The sequence below is a fragment of the Toxorhynchites rutilus genome, chromosome 3 (genome assembly GCF_029784135.1).
Source record: "Toxorhynchites rutilus septentrionalis strain SRP chromosome 3, ASM2978413v1, whole genome shotgun sequence".
NCBI lineage: Eukaryota > Metazoa > Arthropoda > Insecta > Diptera > Culicidae > Toxorhynchites > Toxorhynchites rutilus.
The window spans coordinates 182,931,593-182,951,140 of NC_073746.1; the positions used below are offsets into that span (position 1 = coordinate 182,931,593).

At 37.8% G+C, this 19,548-nt stretch overlaps 1 protein-coding gene across 1 annotated transcript; it reads left to right on the forward strand.

Moving 5' to 3' along the window:
• Window positions 1–5: 5 nt before the first annotated feature.
• Window positions 6–16,218, forward strand: LOC129778209 (store-operated calcium entry regulator STIMATE-like). The gene is made up of 6 exons (XM_055784952.1): window positions 6–787; window positions 13,803–13,947; window positions 14,003–14,124; window positions 14,724–14,911; window positions 14,978–15,085; window positions 15,351–16,218. The coding sequence occupies exons 1-6, from the start codon at window positions 643–645 to the stop codon at window positions 15,603–15,605; spliced, it is 963 nt and encodes a 320-aa protein (XP_055640927.1). The 5' UTR covers window positions 6–642; the 3' UTR covers window positions 15,606–16,218.
• Window positions 16,219–19,548: the final 3,330 nt, after the last annotated feature.

Here is a 19,548-nt window from a genome sequence, read left to right on the forward strand (position 1 = left end):
ACGTCGTAAACGCCAAAACTCAACTTGCACTGACTGAACACGAAGAAGGTCTACAGACTGAGTGAAGCAAGTAAAGTTTTTCGATTTTTGATATTTTCTGTTCTAGACGTGATAATTGAGTAGTGGGTAAAGGGATGAATCGTTAGTGCATATTCCTTCTAGGTAAGGATATCGTTTCTGAGAAGAAGATGAGATTCTTGAGATTGGTATCCCCAGAACGGTATCAAGGCAACGAAAGTGCAAAAGTGGCTACTAAGAAACCGATGTGACGTCTTGATTTCGTCAGTCTTTTGTATCCGAGTCGAATCCAAAAGATACCACGGTCAAATAAACAAGAAACAGCGAATGATCGCCAACAGCAAACAAAATATCTGTCAGCATTTTCCGTAAACAACTACTGATTATCGACCAATTGGTTCCTACTGAATTGCTTGTACAATCGCGCCAAGTGATTATTTTGGCCAGAGCTTTCCGGAATCCAACATTCATCACTATCACTATCACTATTGACGTATCGGAGCGAAAGAGGAATGAAAATAGTGTATCCAAAGAGTGCGGACGAAATATTATCTAACTACACAGCGCATACATAATAAGTAATTCATAAGTTCACACAAGCAAAACTGTTCGAACGTAACACCAATGAATACTTCTTCGACGTTTATTGCTTCTGGCGAGGATAGCACAGAATGGTCGACATTGCACTGCAGTAAGGATGAACTGACTAACTTCTTCGGATGGTTCCTACAGGGCATATTAGCCACGTTAGCCTTTACCTGTCTGATAGGTAAGTTTGTGGAGAATTGCATTCTATTTTATTGGTATATACCTCAATTCATCGTCATATTCGATGCAATTTATCAGGTTTTCAACGAATCTTTTGTGTAATTTCATTGTTAATTTAGTTTCATTGCAAATTCGTAGCAAACTCGTGTAGATTAATTGGGTCTGAATATTTGTTGATTCACTTCAAATGGATGATTCATAGCTGAGGAACGAAATCTATGACGAAGATAGCACTATTGGTGAATGGAACGTAGTCGGGACGTTTCGTCTTCTTCTGTACTTTTTCTAGAACTAGATAAAACCATTCTCTATTCTTATCTATGTCTATGTTCATTTCATTTTTTAACGTAGGACTACATCTTTCATTAAGGATGCCAAATCAGAGAACAGGTCACGTTTTTATGAAATGAAGTTAACGTTAATAACTACACTGCGTTTCACAACTATAGAACCACTCATTTTTTCAGTTTCAGTTTCAAGAGATATGTAAGAAGTCGGTTGAATTGAAGTATATAGTGTGGGATTTAAACTTTATTGTGGTTTTCAGGCGCGAAACATTCACTAAAATTCCAGTGTTTCATAACTATAGAAACAGATGGAAAAACTCTCACTCCCCAAGAGACGAATGAACTCTCAGAGTTTAAAGTCTCTCTAATTCAATACCTTCCTTCCTCTCACTCCCTCACTCACAAAATTAACGTCAATTTCACATGAATTACAATATGTTTCTAATTTGTGGGTGATCTTTAGTTCTCAATCAGATCAAATAACCCATTCGGGGTGGTTTTGACCAAGTTGCGCCATGTTGTAGTGTGTATCTTGTTCTACGCAGAGGATATGCTTGTTTAAGCTTTTCAAATCACTCATACTGCTTGTAAGCTGCTTCTATTATTCGTACGATCACTCCTCATTAGTTCTTGATAGGGTTTTGATCTGGTAAACAAGCTGACCAGTCCAGAATCTGAAGCCCTTTTTCATCAAACCATTCGATGACTTTTCGGATTTTATGAATTGATGCCTAATTACCCAATTATCACATTGTTTTGATTCTTCGTTACACTTCTGACTGTTCATTCGTGTTGATGGTAAGCTACCTAAACCGGGCCTTTTTGAGATAATTCTCCCCAACCATAAAAATTCCATCTCCAAAGCTGCGGGTCCAAAAAATGATGTGGAAGCTAATGCCATGGGTTTCACTATTTTAGGAGAACTTCTATAATGAAAAGAAATCCAACTTGAATAATATTTATTTATATTGTAAGGACTTACGGAACGTGTCATGTAATTTTTCAACTCGTAACTTTGCAGGCTGATGGTTTGAGGAAAATATTTTCAAAACAGCTTGTTCAGATAGCTTTTCATTAACACGAATGCACAGTCCGAAGTGCAATGAAGTACTTAAGAATCATTTACTTCTGTTGTTCCATCAAAAATACCGTGATAATAGGTAATTTGGCATCAATTCATAAAATCCGGAAGGTTATGTGAATAGGGACTTCAGATTCTAGACTGGTCAGCTTGTTTACCAGATCAAAACCATATCAAGAACTTATGGGGAGTGATCGTACGAATAGTAGATGCAGCTTAAAGCAGTATGAGTAATTTGAAGAGCAGTATCCTCTGCGTAGAACGAGATACACACTACAACATGGCGCAACTTGGCGACCCCGAATGGGTTATTTGATCTGATTGAGAACTAAAGACGATCTACGAATTAAAAAATTATTGTAATTCATATGAAATTGATGTTAATTTTGTAAAGGAGTGAGGATTTTTCCATCTGGTCATGAAACACTGGAATTTTAATTTTTTGAATGTATCGCGCCTGAACACAACAATAAAGTTCAAATGGTCAGTCTTTTAAATGAAGATAGTTATTATATCCTACACTACACGCAGTGTATTTTTGCTGCGAAAGGATTTTGGCGATTTACATATCAAACTGATCGAAAATTCCCTAAGGTTTGTTTGGTAGTTTATACATTACAATATACTGGCGTGTAAATGATTTAAAATGACGAAAACTAGAGGCATTTTCATTTTCTCATGCGTTTGCTCTGCTCATTTGTGAGCTTACTCATCCGTGCCGTCAATAACGAGCAACGAAAGGGAATATTCGCTAGAGTATAATTATTGAGCCTCTGCTGCAGGGGCTACGCGTGACCAAATGAGCTACCTGTTCAATCTACATTTGCAATATTAAAACAACAGTATTGCGATGACAGATTTTACCATTTTTATTTCTAAACATCTATCTATACAGTAAAACCTTTTTTTTTTGTGCGAACTTTCTTTGTACGACTTTTTTTGTGCGGTATTTGAAAAAATCGAGTTTTTTCTATCATCGTATTTCATCGCTCTACATAGGGACTGTTTTGGTTAATTCCCATTCCAATGTTTCGTTCTATTTGTTTTAAGGTGTCTGTAGGAGCTTTTTGAAAGAAGCAAAGAGTTGGTTTAAAGATCTGCGCAAGTGAGTAGGCCGCTTATTAATGTGAAAAAAAACGAATGATGATCCCGAATGGAATCATTAGGATTTGGGTTATTTTCTTAAGGAAACTTTTTTTGTGCGGTCCCTATCCACTGCATTTTTTTTAAATTGTGTAGCGAACACTAGCTACTGGTGAAGTTTCGTATTATTTTTTATGCGATTTGTTCATCACCCGCACAAAAACAGGTTTGCCTGTATAACAAAAGAATCCTACGGTCAACTATGAGTGAAAACTTATCAAAGATTTTCTCATAAAATAAAGGCATCTACATTATCCCACAAAGGAAATCTTTTTCCACAGCCATCATCATAATTCCGAAAAACCGCTTCTGGTCAGATCTCGACCGCAAATACAGTAAACATTCGCAAACTGGGCGAGAAGGGAAGACCAGTTATCGACATTCGCGTTTTAACTGGTCTGGCATGTAAACCGTCAAATAAAATCGAGGGGAACTTCAATGAATTGTTTGATTAGCGTTAATCATGTAATTGAATAAACAAAAGGTTTCTAATGGAAGTTTCGCATTAGGTGCGATAACAGGTATGAAATATCATTTGAGGAAATTATTTTCCGTAATTTAATCAATGTTTTTGTCATGCGAAAATAATGTCAATTTTCAAACCAATTCAAAATAACATTCGAATGCCCCTCATAGCAAATTCTTCATTTGGATGTGGCGTCGATTGTTTACGAAATTCTGCTTTTTTACTGGTCCAAGGACTGGTCATAATACATAATGACCAGTTAACGTTCGCCCAGTTAAAAAGCAGACCAGTTAGCGAACGATTACTGTAATTCTTGATCTGTCGAACAACACAAAAAGTTCTTTCAACGGATTACGTTGTATTAGGCAATGTCAGTATCATTCTGGCCAGTCTTTTCGGAGAAGGTTTGATGCAGGTTTTGTCCTACGATAATCGGAATTATGTCTATAATTCAAAAAGAAACGTCAACTTATTACAAAGTTTCGCTTCATCACAACTAGCAATTAGGCGACACAATTGCATCTTTGAGTGTACTGTCGAAATGATGATCTGCTTTGAACTCCTCTATAGAAGCAAGGCAAGCCTTAACGTTACGCACGCATTCTACTACTAGCGAATTCGTTTTTGTTCAGTTTCAACCCCAGTGCCGCACTAACTGCTGTCAAAACGTTTTTTTATTCACTCAGTTTCGCACTCAGTGTCGCCCTAGTTCGCCCCGAAAGCAGTTAGTTTCGCACTGAGATGTTTCACGGGTTGGCACTCGGGTTCACCAATACAACTATACTGAACTGTCAAGTTCAGAGTATTGTTTTGGAAAATCTAAAAAATAAAGACTATGAAGATGGAAAACCTGCTGCTTTTGTTTTTGTATTATTGGAATCGTAATCCAATTCGGATTCTGATTTTGAAGAGTAAATTCGCGTGTACGGCATTAAGCTACGTGTGCTTTCATTGGGAGGCGAAAATAATGATGAATATTCAGGTGGAATAAACACGCTTTCAAAATCAATGCAAATTTACTTTCACGTATCGAATATTTATTTTATGTGATGAAATAGAAGGTTTTTTTCCGATATCGCAGAAACATATTGAACGAAAACTGTGTCTAATGATGATTTTATATTATAAAAGTAATTATTTTTGGAACAAACAGGAAATGCATCGACAAATGGTTAAGTGAGTTTCAGAACTACATGTGTTAGGTAATCAAACAATATGAAGTAAAAAATTTCATTCAAACTTTTATATTTTTACACTGCACTTGGCCCTTCTGATCTGATAGAGAATAATTTACCTCCCAAGCATTAATATCGCCACCAGACGTCGATACTGTACATTTGTCGTCGCAAATATAAACAAATTAGACTATATAACGCACACCAACAAACCACCGCATTCGTGAAACTGAAAACGTTTGTTTATTGCAGAGTCAATTTGGCACTGACTCAGTTTTAAAAACGAATTCGCTATACGTATAATTCCTTTTTAACGTCTTAACCCTAAATATTTAATACGTCACACATCAAGTGATTTCACTACTCTGCTGAGCGTTTTAGCACTCTATGTTATGATAGTACCCCACGAGTGAGACTCGATGTTGTACGCGAAGAGGCTTAGCAAAACTTGATTTGCATCCATGTGTGCAAAATATTCGCAAAAAATTTGAGCAAGGATACAGTGTTGAACTCAAGCATGAATGCGTGAGGACCTGTGGATGTAGTAAAAGTTTCAGCATCAAAGACCAAGATGCCAAGATAAATCTCGCCCAAACATTCATTGATAGGTGCATAATTCAGATAAACTATTTTGATCATTCGAGAATTATAAGACCATTTGGTTTTGCAAACATTTGGTATTTGGGTCTCTACCCTGCATTTTGGTGACTGCGAGAAAAATGCCGCGAGAGATGAGATCATATTGGAAAACCATGACGTTTTCTTGTTGTTTGTGCACGGGTGAAGCAAGACCATGTTCAAAACGTGTGCGCGACAGTGAATATATCCAGCTTTTGGAAACCGTTACCAACGTTTGAACACCTGATTTATCTCCGGACATTACAATAGCGCCATCATAACTCTGAGCCATAATTTTGTCAGCCTTAAAACCAAAGTACGCAACTATTTCATCCACATGTCCGGACGATGCAGCGGCGGTTTTGAAAAGTAAACAGACAAACGTGTACTATACCAGGTTCAAGATGTCGGATGAACAAAATCAATAGACACGCTTGAATTAAAACCACACATCAACGAAAGAACACTACCACATCCACAGAAATAATGAATAAATTTGTTCGTTTATTTGCATCACGCTCGCTCGGGATGTTTGGTGCTGCGTACTCTCGCGGTATCGTGGTCTCTCTCAAACTTCAATGACGTCAGGAGCAGAAAGAGAAACAGAAAGGGGAACGATGACAACCACGAACAAACACGGTTTCGTTCGGCAGAAAACATTGAACCTTAAACGTCATTTCTACGCAAGGCGGAGTATTAGTAGTAGTGATCGTTTCATACGTAGTTGACTGTGATTACCCTGTCGCACTTGAAAATACGGAAAAATATTTGGATGACGACAGGTTCAGATGAAAGGTTTGAAAGGTGAAATCTGTTTTTTCATCCCACTCCTCCGGTAGCTGTTCTATGTCCCAGATCCCGGCTATCAAACGGTGTGTACACTCTATAAGTTGAGCTAGAAGAAGAGCTCCGTTGCGAAGCCACCCTTACCCACTGCATTGTGGTCGTTCAGCTGATTAAGAGCCTCTTTAACTCCACCCATCGTAGAAGGTGGTGCATCGTCGTTGTTCACTGTAGCAGTATAATCCTCTTCAACGCTATCTTGGTCTCCTGTCTGCGCACTGTTCAGGTGTTCATCGTAGTGCTGCCTCCACTTTTCCATCACCTCGCGTTAGAACGAATGAAGACTTCTACAGGCAATAGTTGATCCGTTTAACCCTTTCGTTACGAGCGTCGTCTATAGACGACATCCGCGCGACGTCGTGTGTGTACGAGTGTCGTCTATAGACGACATCCGCGCGACGAGCTGTGTGTACGAGCGTCGTCTTTAGACGACATGAAATTCATACTGCTCTTCGATCACACCAGCGTGATGTGCATACTTTTCGGCGCAGTGCTCCGTACAGGGGTAGCACTTCGGGTGGAGCACACTGCCGTAATGAAAGGGTTAAAGCGAGCTGTTGCCGAACAACGTCCAGATTATGCGACCAGACACGAGTCGATAACAGAGTTGCCATAATAAAATCTGTGTTTTTAGTCTCAAAATTTTTTTTTATCTGAGTTGTTTTTCGGAAATCTGTATAACCCTTTGCGGTCGTTTGTCTGCTCTCAGCCACCACAGAAAAGAAGTATACTAATATTATAATTTACAACAATAAATCAGTTCACCCTTTTTCTAAACGAATTCTAATGGCTTGTGAATTTATTCACGAACCAAAACGTTGCCACTTTGAATAATAGATAACGGTACCCAGTATAAACAAAAGTTGTCATCCGTGCTCGAGGAAAGGATTATTGAATTAATGGTTCTATAGATTTGAACAGGAAGAAAAAAGGCGAAAAACACAAAACTAATTATTTTTGTGATACATGCAAAAGATATCACACGAAGAAGAATTATAGCAAGTATAAACATAAACCTGAAAACATTGTTTGATAAATATTTATCAAAAACAGGAAGTGGGTTATATCTATGGTATAACCGCAAGGGTGACGTAGGACTATCGTTGATTTAGAGATCATTTGTTTGAAGTTGAATCTGAATTAATTCTGAATGAATGAATATTTGGAGAACTTCGAAAACGAGAGCGTTACGTTGGAGGTACAAGGTTTTATGCATCCAATATTGGATACGGAAATATCCTACTGATGGGGAAGAATAATCTTCAGAAGCTATCCTGTTAATTGCGATTGACTGAAAAATCACAAAACCAAATGTATTTGGTCACAGTGTTACATGGATAGAAAACATTAAAATAAACTCTTTCACATGAATGTAATTTTAAATTCCCAGAGGAACTGGCAGATTATTTTCAGTAACGATTAGATATTTCCACATTTTATCCGATACTGGAAGCCCACCAGTGGTTTATGCTAACTCGAGAACCATCTGTTAATAGCACTTGATTGAAAAATATTTGGTCACAGTGTTACATGGATAGAAAACATTCAAATAAACTCTTTCACATGAATGTATTTTCAAATTCCCAGAGAAAGTGGCAGATTATTTCCCGGATCTTTCTCGATGTTGAATGGAATCCAAACGGAAAGAATTCCGCGCGTGTATGTGTGTGTGTAGCGGCTGCTTCGAGATCTTCCCGGGGAACCGTTTGTGGCATCACTCTCCTCCTGATGGATTCCCTTCTGGCCTTAGGGTGCACAAACAGGCTCTTGGTGACACCGTTCATCCGCGCTTTCATGATAAATGAAGAGCCTCACCACAACAGCAACAACATGCTCCAATCGCTGTTCAATTAGAACTGAGTGGATTTCCGAGCGGCGCTCGCTTATATACCGATTGGTGATTTCAATAGCCTATTTTGAAAGCAAATTTAAGACTATTGAAACAAGTTTTTGGATCAGAAAGTAACAAGTATAGAACGCGTAGACATTTTATCTTTCGAATGAAGTGTTTATCATACCATTTCGTTCAGTTGCTTAGGAGCTATTAATACTCAAAATCTCGGTCTCCGGCGTAACGCTTTCGTTTTCGAAACTTTGATTTTACACCCCGGTATAGAAATGAAAGACGTAGTCCTACGTCAAAATTTACAAATAAATTCATAATTGTAGAACAAATGCGTAGCCCATTTTTTCGAATTTTCCTTTTTTTTTTAATATTATTCAAAGTATTCTATCATTCTAATTTGGGTGGAGACAGACACAACGATTTATAGATGACTCAAATCTAGTATCTATGTAAGCTTTAGCTTTTGTATCATAGTTATTATGAATTTGGCGATGTTGATGGTATCGTAAAAATTGGCATTCACTGTGCCTTAGTAAGAAAAAGATATACAGTGTTATTTATTTATTGTAAACCTAACCGATGGCGCAAACTTTTGTATCTTTTCGCCTTAGATTGTACATAATAAAACAGTATTACACGTTACATATGAATGCTAAAATTACTCTCATTCAGACTGATCCGAATGTTAAGGTAATATTATATTATCAGGAACGTAGCGTAATCGGCACGGCACGTTGCATGCAAGACAAATATTATTTCGTGTGTTTCAAATGTGTATGCGTATATACAGTGGAACGGATCCGGGCATACACAGCACGCTTCAGACAAATGCATGAAGGAATTCTCGAAAAAAATATTTTGCCGGTGCCGGCGAGTAGCACCATACATACAAACCCAACGTCGAAGTTCGTGGTGTGGGTGCGTTCGTCGCTCTTCGGTACGACATCGGTTCAATCACCAGTAGCATTTCTCCGCTCCGTCTGCGCTGCCGGTCCGTACAGAGAAGTTGCTATGCCTGATGATATGAATACATCATGTATTTGTCTGCCGGTGTCGGTACGTGCCGTTTACGCTACGTGCTGGATAACGGCCTTTATATGAAAAAAATATTATTGAGATAAAGCCATAACTAATATTGGATCGTTATTTTTAAAAATCTGTAAATCTGTATAAGCACCAAAAAAATCTGTAATCTGTATCTACAGATTCTTGGTTACAAAACTGTATAAATACAGATTACTCTGTAGATATGGTAACCCTGGTCGATAATATTCCATCATCACAACGCTCGGCTCATGTTGCTGTTTGAGTTAGCCTTATAGCTCAAACATTACCCCTTCCGAATACCGTTTGTTTTGAACGATGCGGAACGATTTGAATGGAATACGCTTCACTTAAAAACATAGTATCAGTTATTAGCTGGATACATTCTTGGATTCAAAACATGAACGTTTCTTCGCGACAGAATCCGTAAATTGCCGGAAAGATGGGAAAAAATAGTGATTCGCGATGGCCAATACTTTGAATAATGTGTTAATTCTTTTCATTATTCATGCAAACGGAACGGAATTAAGTTGCACACCCAATAAGGCGTTACGTCACGCTAAAAACGCAAATTTTAGACCTCCTCACCCTATCGTACACTAAGTAACGCAGGACAAACTCCCCTCCCCCTTAAGTTACGTAACACCAACATAATCTGTGCACAAAGTTAAAGTCGTTTTGAAAACTTTTCATAATAAATTATTGGAAGTTTCAACGTGGAAAAATCGGACATCTGTCCAGGTTGGAGTCAAATGTTCTTAGATCGAAATTATTGGAAATGTACTAATATCATCCTCATCTACTGCAAATTGTTATTCTGTATCCGAGAAGCTGGTATAAATTGATGTTGATTTAAACAAACATAACTACTCATTGGTTCAATGCAGCAGTTCCTATCATTACTTATTAAGTGCGATTCACATACAACATCCACGTCACGTCACGTTGCGTCAATTATTCTTCCATGGAATTCCTATTGAAGCATTCACATACACCAGCAAGGGCAAGTCGAAATTCCCGTTGCCGGTGTATGTGTATGTTTGCATAAGTACTGCTTGGAAGAATAAATGACGCAACGTGACGGGAAGGAACGTGAACGTGACGTGGATGTTGTATATGAATCGCACTTTATCCTTCATCGATTTGAGAGTTGGCTGGTTCAATATACAGTAGAACCCCGATTATCCACGGAATAGTCTGGCTAGCTCACCGTGAATAACGAAAATCGGGGATAACGCAATAAAGGACTAAAAATGAATCTTGAATGAAGTGCAACGTACGTTGGACCGCTCTGCCCAAAAATGCATGATTGACGAAATCAGATTATGTTGTTGTACCCTCAGTATTGGAAAAACACGTTTTTCTTGTTTTTAGTTGAATAATCATGACGGTGAACAATTTATATAAAATGATCTGTCCATTCAATAAATATTAACTGTCAAAAGTGGGCCGGAGAGGTTTTATGAGCTTTTGTTATTTTAATTCAATTGAAAAACGCATTACATCAGTTTATGCGAATAATGTGTTGAACGTTTATTCACAATCTTGACGTAGACTAGTATGTTGCTGTTCTCAACTCACTCATCTGATAACGATCAATACTAAGTTTTTCTCCGATTGTTGACAGTCCCAAAGATTGCAGGAAGGAAACGAATTTGGAAGAAAATTTCTATAATGCAAAGCAATTTTTTACGACAAAATACACTCTGTCCAACTTCTGTAAGACCACCCTCATTCTATTTCGTTGCAACACAAACAGTCAGAATTTCAACAAGATACATTCATACATTGCTCAATACTTAGAATAAAGTATATTCAACGTCATTTTTGTTCAAAGGAGTTGTGTTTATTTATTGTGCCTAAATATGATAATTTCAGCTTTCCAGTTTCTATAAGACCACTTCAAAATTCTTAAGTATTATCAATAAAAAATTCAAAACAATTGGCTAATCTACAAATTCGTGCTGGAATACTATTTACCAAATTCTGTTGAACGAATTTCTCGATATTTTTCCATGTTTCCGGACTTGCGACCTTGAGCTCTTCAATGGTGGTGTATCGTTTTCCCTCAAAGTAGATTCTGTGCACAAGGATCCCCCTAAGATTTTCAACATGATTCAAGTCCGGAGAGCGAGCCGGTCAGTTCAAAAAATTAAGTTTTTGGTCCTTAATCCATTGTTTAGTTTCCTTGCTGGTATGAATAGTAGCATGGTTTTGCTGGAATATAATTTTTTTGTGACGATATCCACGCAAAAACGGCAGGAGAAATGATTCCAGAACATGTATGCAATCTTTGAATGATGTGAAAGCTATCTTGAGCTTTCCGGTTGCATAGAATCCCGCCCAAACCATGCACAAGCCTCCACCGAAATTCCAGATTGAAAAATACTGTTCCTTCTTCCGTAAATCACGCCAGTACCCGTTGAAACCAGCAGGACCATCCAAATTGAACTTTTTTTCGACAATGTAAACATACATCACATTGAAGAACTTTTCGTTATGGTATTTAGCAAAATGTATTATTTTTGAATCATTCTTTGTCACAACATACCATGTCCCACTCTAGGTTCAAGTGAGCTTTGGCAAAACTCAGACGTCTTCCGATGTGAAATGGTGTAAGATGAGGAGCTTTAACCCTTCAAGCCCTCTTTATGTGAGGATTCTTTACCAAAACTTGACGAATTGTCACCCGAGTAACATTTAAATTGAAATATTGCCTTATTTACATAAGCGATTTTGAAGTATTCGAAGCTGTTCTTGCTATTTCCCGCTTATCCTGGTCAGAGAGCTTCGATTTACGTGGAGCTCTCTCCTTCTTACCGTATCCTTGAGGATTCGCCAAATAATTGAGCACAACTTGATGGGATCGTCCACGTCCGACGAGCAATTTCTCTGATACTGATATTTTCTTGGTGAAATGCATCAAGTTGTCTTTCTTCTCTCTTCGTTAATCAAAACAACGGAAAATGCAACTGGTCGCATAGAAACTTGACACTTGAAAAATACAAAAACATTCGTTTACGCTCAGCGCTTGAACATACACATATGAAAATATGCAGTGTTTGGTAGTTACCAATATCTACACACTAGAATATAAATTGAAGCATTGTTTGTTTACAATGACACAAAGCAGCAAGATCATCACCTGGTCTTATAGAAGTTGGACAAAGTGTAGGACGTGAGCGAAAATCTAAATTAATTCTGGGTTTTATGGTTTTTCAGTAACGGAACAAAACTCGTTCATTCAGTAAGTTCAGTAAGCGTAGCCCTGTTAAAAGACGGTGTGATCAGGAAAATCAAATTAGCTCGAAGAATTTTCTAGAAGATGGAAGAACCACAGGATATATGCTATGCTTTTTACCTGAATACATCAGGATGCTTCCCATGTCATATTTTTTGCAAAGGGATTACGATAAATTAAACTTTTGCTCCGATGGGTGACGATGGGATACAAATGAAATTTCTGAATTACTCGAGAATTAATCAAGCAAACGAAACCAAATTTGGCATGTAGAGGTTTTAGGATGCAATAAATGTTTCTATGGTGGTTAGACACTTCTCCCGCTCTCTAAGGGTGGGCTGTCATACAAATGAAACACAAATTTCTGCATAACTCGAAAACTCATCAAGCAAATGGTGCCAAATTTGGTATGTGGGCGCGAAACGTTTCTATGGTGAATACACACCTCCCCCCTCTCTAAGTGGGGCTGCCATACAAACGAAACAAAAACTTCTGTATAACTCGAGAACTAATCAAGCACAATTTGGGATGTAAGGGTTTTTGGGTATGAGAAATGTTTCGATGATGGTATGACACCCTTCCAAACATGACAATTGAAAATTTTCGGAAAATTCGGAAAATTAAATTCCCATATGTTCTACAATTACATGGTGACAAGTGCTGTTAGTCCATTTGATGTTTGCCCTAGCGAAACTGATCTTTGTTCGAAACTGGAAATGGATTTCAATGTGATGAAACGCACTCCTATACCTTCTTCTATCTATACCAAAAAAAAGATCGCCGGATGTGTTGATAAGAGCAAAACTCGAGGAAAGAATTATCCGATTTAGGGCTGTCTTTATTCTATCATATTTTCTGTATCAAACATTTATTCCATGTAACGGAGAAACATGTTATTTGCAAGTAGTTGAAAAATCTTGTACGAAAATTGTGTCTGAAAATAATCTGATATTATAATGATGAGTTTTGTTAGAAATACTAGGAATTTTATAGTAATAGGTAAATTCAACGGGGTCGATTAGAATATCTATCAATGAACAGTTCTGCGATTGGACCCATGAACTTGCTCATAGTAAGAAAACGTGAATGTTTGAAGGTATTGATAGCAAAAAACAAATTTTAGGCGGGACGAAGTTTGCCGGGTCAGCTGGTTTAGGAATAAAAACGGAGTTTTGTTTCGTTGTGATTACGGCTACCCCTTAGATGATCTAATTTTGATCATTCGACCCTTAATTACTTGTGTAAACAGTTCCACATTCATTAATTCAACAGGAAAGCGATTCTGTGAACCTCTATACAACAGACGATCGTGGGAAACGTGGTGGTACGACACATCGAAACAAGGGATTGGAGCCTTAGTGATCCACATGACCAACGTATATTTAGCCCCACTATTCCAAGGAGACCCCTGTACCTGGTAAAATGATTTTGAATTGTATAATTTTCTAGCCTAACATCAATATATTTTTAAGGTATATAATCAACTTTTTACTGGATTCCACCATCGGTTTATTCATCATATATATAGGAATCAAAACCTGTCAGTATTTGGCGCGAAAGAAGAAATGGGATGCGATAAACTTCGGCGAGTATGGTAAGTCTTTTGAAGGTTATCTCTATTATTGACTCGGGGGCTAATTATGATCGGATGTGGTATATCTTTTCATTTGCACTGTATCGTTGCTCATTATCGTCTTGTTAGAAGGAAGGGGAATGTATTGAATGTGTTTTGGCCTATGCTTGGCTTGAATCACGTGCACGAAGGTGTGTGGTGTAACAGAATATACTGATCAACATTTTTCTAGATTAACTTTTCAAAGAATCAAGAGTAAATCTGTTATTCCAATAACAATAAGCTACACGTTTCTCTGTAGTTGTACAAAAATTCTAAATTATATGATAGATTTCTGTGTAAAAATTGATTGCAATTACTCTCATCAATGATACATACGGTTAACAAATTTCGGTTGAACCAACTGAGTAGCATGACTCTTATAGACTAACATCAACTAACATGTTTATGGCTGAGTGAAAGCTAACCATGAATATTTACATAACCAGTCTCATCCTGTTTTTCATTGTGGTGTTTAAAGAAATTTTTTGAAGAAATCCGGAATTACAATACGAAAAGGGCATAAGTTTTGTAATGCAATAATTCTGATCGCCAAACGTCACACGATAAACTGTTCACAGGTGCACCGAAATCATGGCTCTACCAAACATGGATATACGTGGGACTGATGGCAATTGTGAAACTAATAACGACCCTCTTCATTCAACTCGATGTTTGGGACAACGTGAAAAACTTTGTTCTATCTCCGTTCAAAGATCCGCGCATCGAACTCGCGGTTGTGATGTTGGTGATTCCATTCTTCGTTAATGTGAGTACCGATTGTGATAACCCACGTTGTTTCAGGTTTTTTTCTTATATACTTTTGCTATTCCAGATTTTGATCTTTTGGGTCACCGATAACTTCCTGATGAGGCATACGCGTAAGAAACGCAATAATGCCACATCGCACCAGCAGGGAAGGGAGCATAGTCTGTTGCAAAAAGTAAGAGGACATTTTCAACAAAAAACTAACGAATGAACCAACTGTCCAGTTCTCTAGAAATTGTTCGTCTCTCTTGCGTTGTACATGACAATATCTACTGTTTTTGTTATTTTAGTAGAAAGCTTGCAGTATGTATATTTTGTTTTTTCCATAAGAAAAAAAGCCTAAGTTTTCAAGACAATTCCAAAAAACAAATCTCAAACAATCAAAATGCAACTTTATTGATAGACCAATTTAAACTGAATTGAGATTCACCCTTTTTCAGGTAAAATACAAAATGATACAAAAATCCAAACCTAATGACTCAGAATCTGATACTCTTTTATCAGGCGATGAAGAAATTTTAAACTTTAAAACATCAAACAGTGCCACACCATCTTCGCTGCTGCAGGCGTCGAACCATTGTTTCTCGGCCTCAACAACCAGGGGCGGCGATACGGCCATCATTCTCACTTCATCGGCGACATCACCCAGCAGAAAGCAAAACGTCCAGCAACGAACAAGTGTGATCAATGTATAATAAAGTGTAAGCTATTTTCAATTCCTTTCAACACTTATTATCTGGTCGATAAACTGGTAGTATCATAGTCTGAAAGAAAAAAAACATTTTCCATTGTTGAATCGAAGAAAGGTAATAATGCAAGGCAATAGATTAGCTATGATTTATTTCTTGTTGAAAACTGAAAGTAAACCTTGTGATATTTGTGTGTCTATATCTATACATATTTACACATCCGTTGCTACGTTTAATAGTAAAGCCAAAATCAGGTCCATGCGATTTAACTTAATCCAGCTACGAAAGGCTTCAAAACGACAAACGGTAAACATATGGTAAACTGATTTGGAACTAAGCCCACTGACGAATGAATCACTATTCTCATCTGTTGCGACGAACTCGATCGGATCGGAGAGAAGCAAATTGGAGAAGAAATAAAACAGAAACTGTATTTTTTAAAGACTAAGCTAGGCTAAGGTACCAACAGAAAAAACGGTAATATCAAAATGCGGAAGACGGATTGGTTTTTTATTTTTATATACACGAAAAACGAAATATAAATTTATTATTACCAAGTGGAAAGAGAAGAAAAGATTTGTAAAATATATCGTCAGTACATAGCAAATCCAAAATCAAATGGGCTGATTTCTTCTAATTTGTGTAGCACGTATCACCTCCATAAAATTCTAGAGGGTTTTCGTGCCATCGGAGTAGAAGACTTCGAGTCATGAAATATTGTTTAAATGTGTTCAACTCTACATTATGCACTTAAATTAAGATTTTCGTTGGTCTGTATAGGATACAGAGTGTGGTAAGTGAAGTATGTATCTAATACATCTATACTCAATCTGCGGCCCGGCAGGCTTTTCTGGTTTGACATGTTATTTGCCTGATGTTATGTTATTTCAAACTATTTTGTATGTGCAACAGTAACGAAAACTTATGAAATCATAGGACATAGGACGATTGTGTCACATTTACTCGAAATCCACTCACCCGAAAGACATTTACCCGCATTTCACTTACCCGAATGTAACATCTACCCGAACTGACACTAACCCGAATGCGAAATTCACTCGAATGCAACAATTACCCGAATGTAACATTTACCCGAATGTGACAGTTACCCGAATATAACAATTACCCGAATGTATCATCTACCCGAAAGAAGGATGTATTCGAATAATGCACAAATATTATTATTAGGAAGTATTTGTATATCTATTTCTGATCAGTGTACATTTCCATTTAAAAAGTATGCTCGTGGGTAGTGCAATTTCAGAATAATGGCGTTGAATAAAATCCTTTTTAAAATAATGAAAGAAATCAAAAATAATGATGAGATATGAAAGAATGCGGCTCTATAACGTATTATGAAGTGTATCCATTCATAAGAATGATGCAGCCCGTTTACTTAAAATAAAACTGACAATTTTGGTACACACATATTATGGCACTGAAGCGCAATTTTGATTATGAATTTATTTTTTTCCCAATCAAAATACATGACACGGACAATTAATCGGGCAAAAGTAATGCACCAGATAAACGTATACCGTCCGACGCTCGGCCGGAGCTGACTAAAGAATCGTCTCCTATGTTTCAAACGAACCGGGCAATTGGTGGAACACAGGTTCTATTCTTTTCACATTTTGATTAAAAAAATGTATGTTCAAGTTACCAGGTTAATTTTCGGAATATTCCATAACCCATACTCATTTCTGAATGATCTCTTGACCTTCAAGAGCAATACGGAAAGGAAAGAAGACGGCATGTCAATTGTGCCTACACTAATTTCTAAAAATGACACAGCGAAGTCTTCGGGTAAACATTCCATTCGTGTAAATGTCGCATTCGGGTATTTGTCACATTCGGGAAAACGTTGCATTCGGAGTTCGGATCGGGCAGTCGTCGGGCGCGGACGTATTTTTTTGTTGTTGCTCCGCGCATACTTACGTTTGAAATTACTTGTTTACGCGTGATAGGAACAAATATGTTTTCGTTTTGCTCTCATTGTTTTAAATGCAGATTTTAAATATAGTCGTGAAAAGTGCTTAAATTCGCGAATTCGAAATTTCTTCCCAATCACTGTGTTGAAAAAGGGACTTGAGCAACGTACCGAAGAAATGTATTCGTTTGGTATTCGTTTGTGCGCGGTGTCTTTAAACGTGTTTGGAATGCACGAAAAAGTGTGCTCCCAGCTTTAGTGATTATGGAGTGTATAAAGTTTTCTAGCGTCAAAATGTTTATATTTTTGTGAAATGAAATACTGAACGAAGCTATTTTTATACTTCGCATGTGGTAGTGAAAACTTAAAGTTTTCTTTGCACTCTCGATTATTCGCGTGTTCGGTTTGGTTTTATTGCGTCTCCCTTTCCAACTAGTGTGGTGAATGATTAGCTTGCATTAGCTTGATAGATAGATAGTGACGCATATGTGTTTGTTCTTGTCTTTCTTATATCGAGTGCGAAGTATTACTTGGTAGTGAATGTATCACAGCAAAAAAAAATCATCGTTGAGCGCAGCAAAATCAGCTGAGTTGAGCTGAGCTGAGTTCCCCTTTTTATTCTCAACACAAACATTTTTTTCATATTGGGAATAAATCGATAGCATTGGGAAGGAGCTGGCAGCATGGGGCGGTCGTGGTTGTGCAGTTTGTTGTGGTGTGGGTGGAGGGTTGGGGGAGACCAGCTTTCTAGCTCTTTGTACGGACGCGGCATGGAGTTGGAGGGCTGGTTTCTTTCAGCCTTTTAATCGTATCATGACGGACTACGCGATTGGGTTTGCTCTTATGTTCTTGGCTTTTTTTTTGCTGCTGTTGATCTATTCTTAATTAGAACTGGAATTATTGGGAATCAGAGCAGAGGGTCCAAAGCCTCTAATAATTTTTGGCACACCTGTGATCAATGGTTATCATGCAGAGAAAGAAATGTTTAAACCCCTAAGTCAGAAACTCTCTCCGTGACCTTATCAAGTTTGAACATATATCGTCTACTCGAGGAATATGAAAGGAGTTTCTCGGCGACCTTCTCAGGTTGCCTAAAATATCCTCGGTCAAAACAGTTGAGAAAAAGTGAAATGCAATACGAGTGACGAATTAAAATACATAGTTCGAGAGTTTTTGAATGAACTTTCTCAGTGACCTTCTCAGATCAGAATGAATATTATTTTCGAAATTTCGCATATGTGTTTGTTCTTGTTTTTTTTTCCTCGCATTTCCTCGAATAGTTAAGAGTTCACGTTTATATAATCACATCACTTACCTCAGTGAATCCTGATTTTTACCTCTCCCCACTTACAACTATCCCTCCCATGATAAACGCTAGGGAACCACGCTATAGAGGCGACCCTTCTTGCCTTCGGGCGGGGAATATCATACTAACATTCCTTCCCTTCCCCTGGTGACTGTAAGGACGTGGCCGGCGTCGTTATTGACCATTTATAGCTCGAATCACCGAAAATTGCACAACGAGAATAATTTGCTAGTCCCAAGCGTCATTCTGAGTGTTCTGTGTTCAATTTGGTTGGTTCAGGTCAATCACGAAGAGCAACTACGAATTGTACAGTCTACCCAAGCTAGAGCTCAAGCTCATTCGGGTAAACGTTGCATTCGGGTGAATGTCTATTCGGGTATTTGTCGCATTCGGGTATATGTTGCATTCGGGTGAATGTTATTCGTGTATGTGTTACATTCGGGTTAATAGGACACAACCCATAGGACAATGGTGATGGTGTCAGATCAGAAAACAGGGCACATTTCCTTGAAATAGAAATAGCAAATGCATCGTTCGTTGTACGGACAAGGTGTTTTCTCTTATATTGCAATTTAAGCTCCACTCGTTTTCAATTTATTGAGTATAAACGAGCTATTAGCAACTTCATAGCATTTACGATTCTTCAGTCATCCAGATAGCGGAAGGACGGCAGCATGGTTTTCTACATGGTGTTTCTCAAGGCCGAGCGTTTA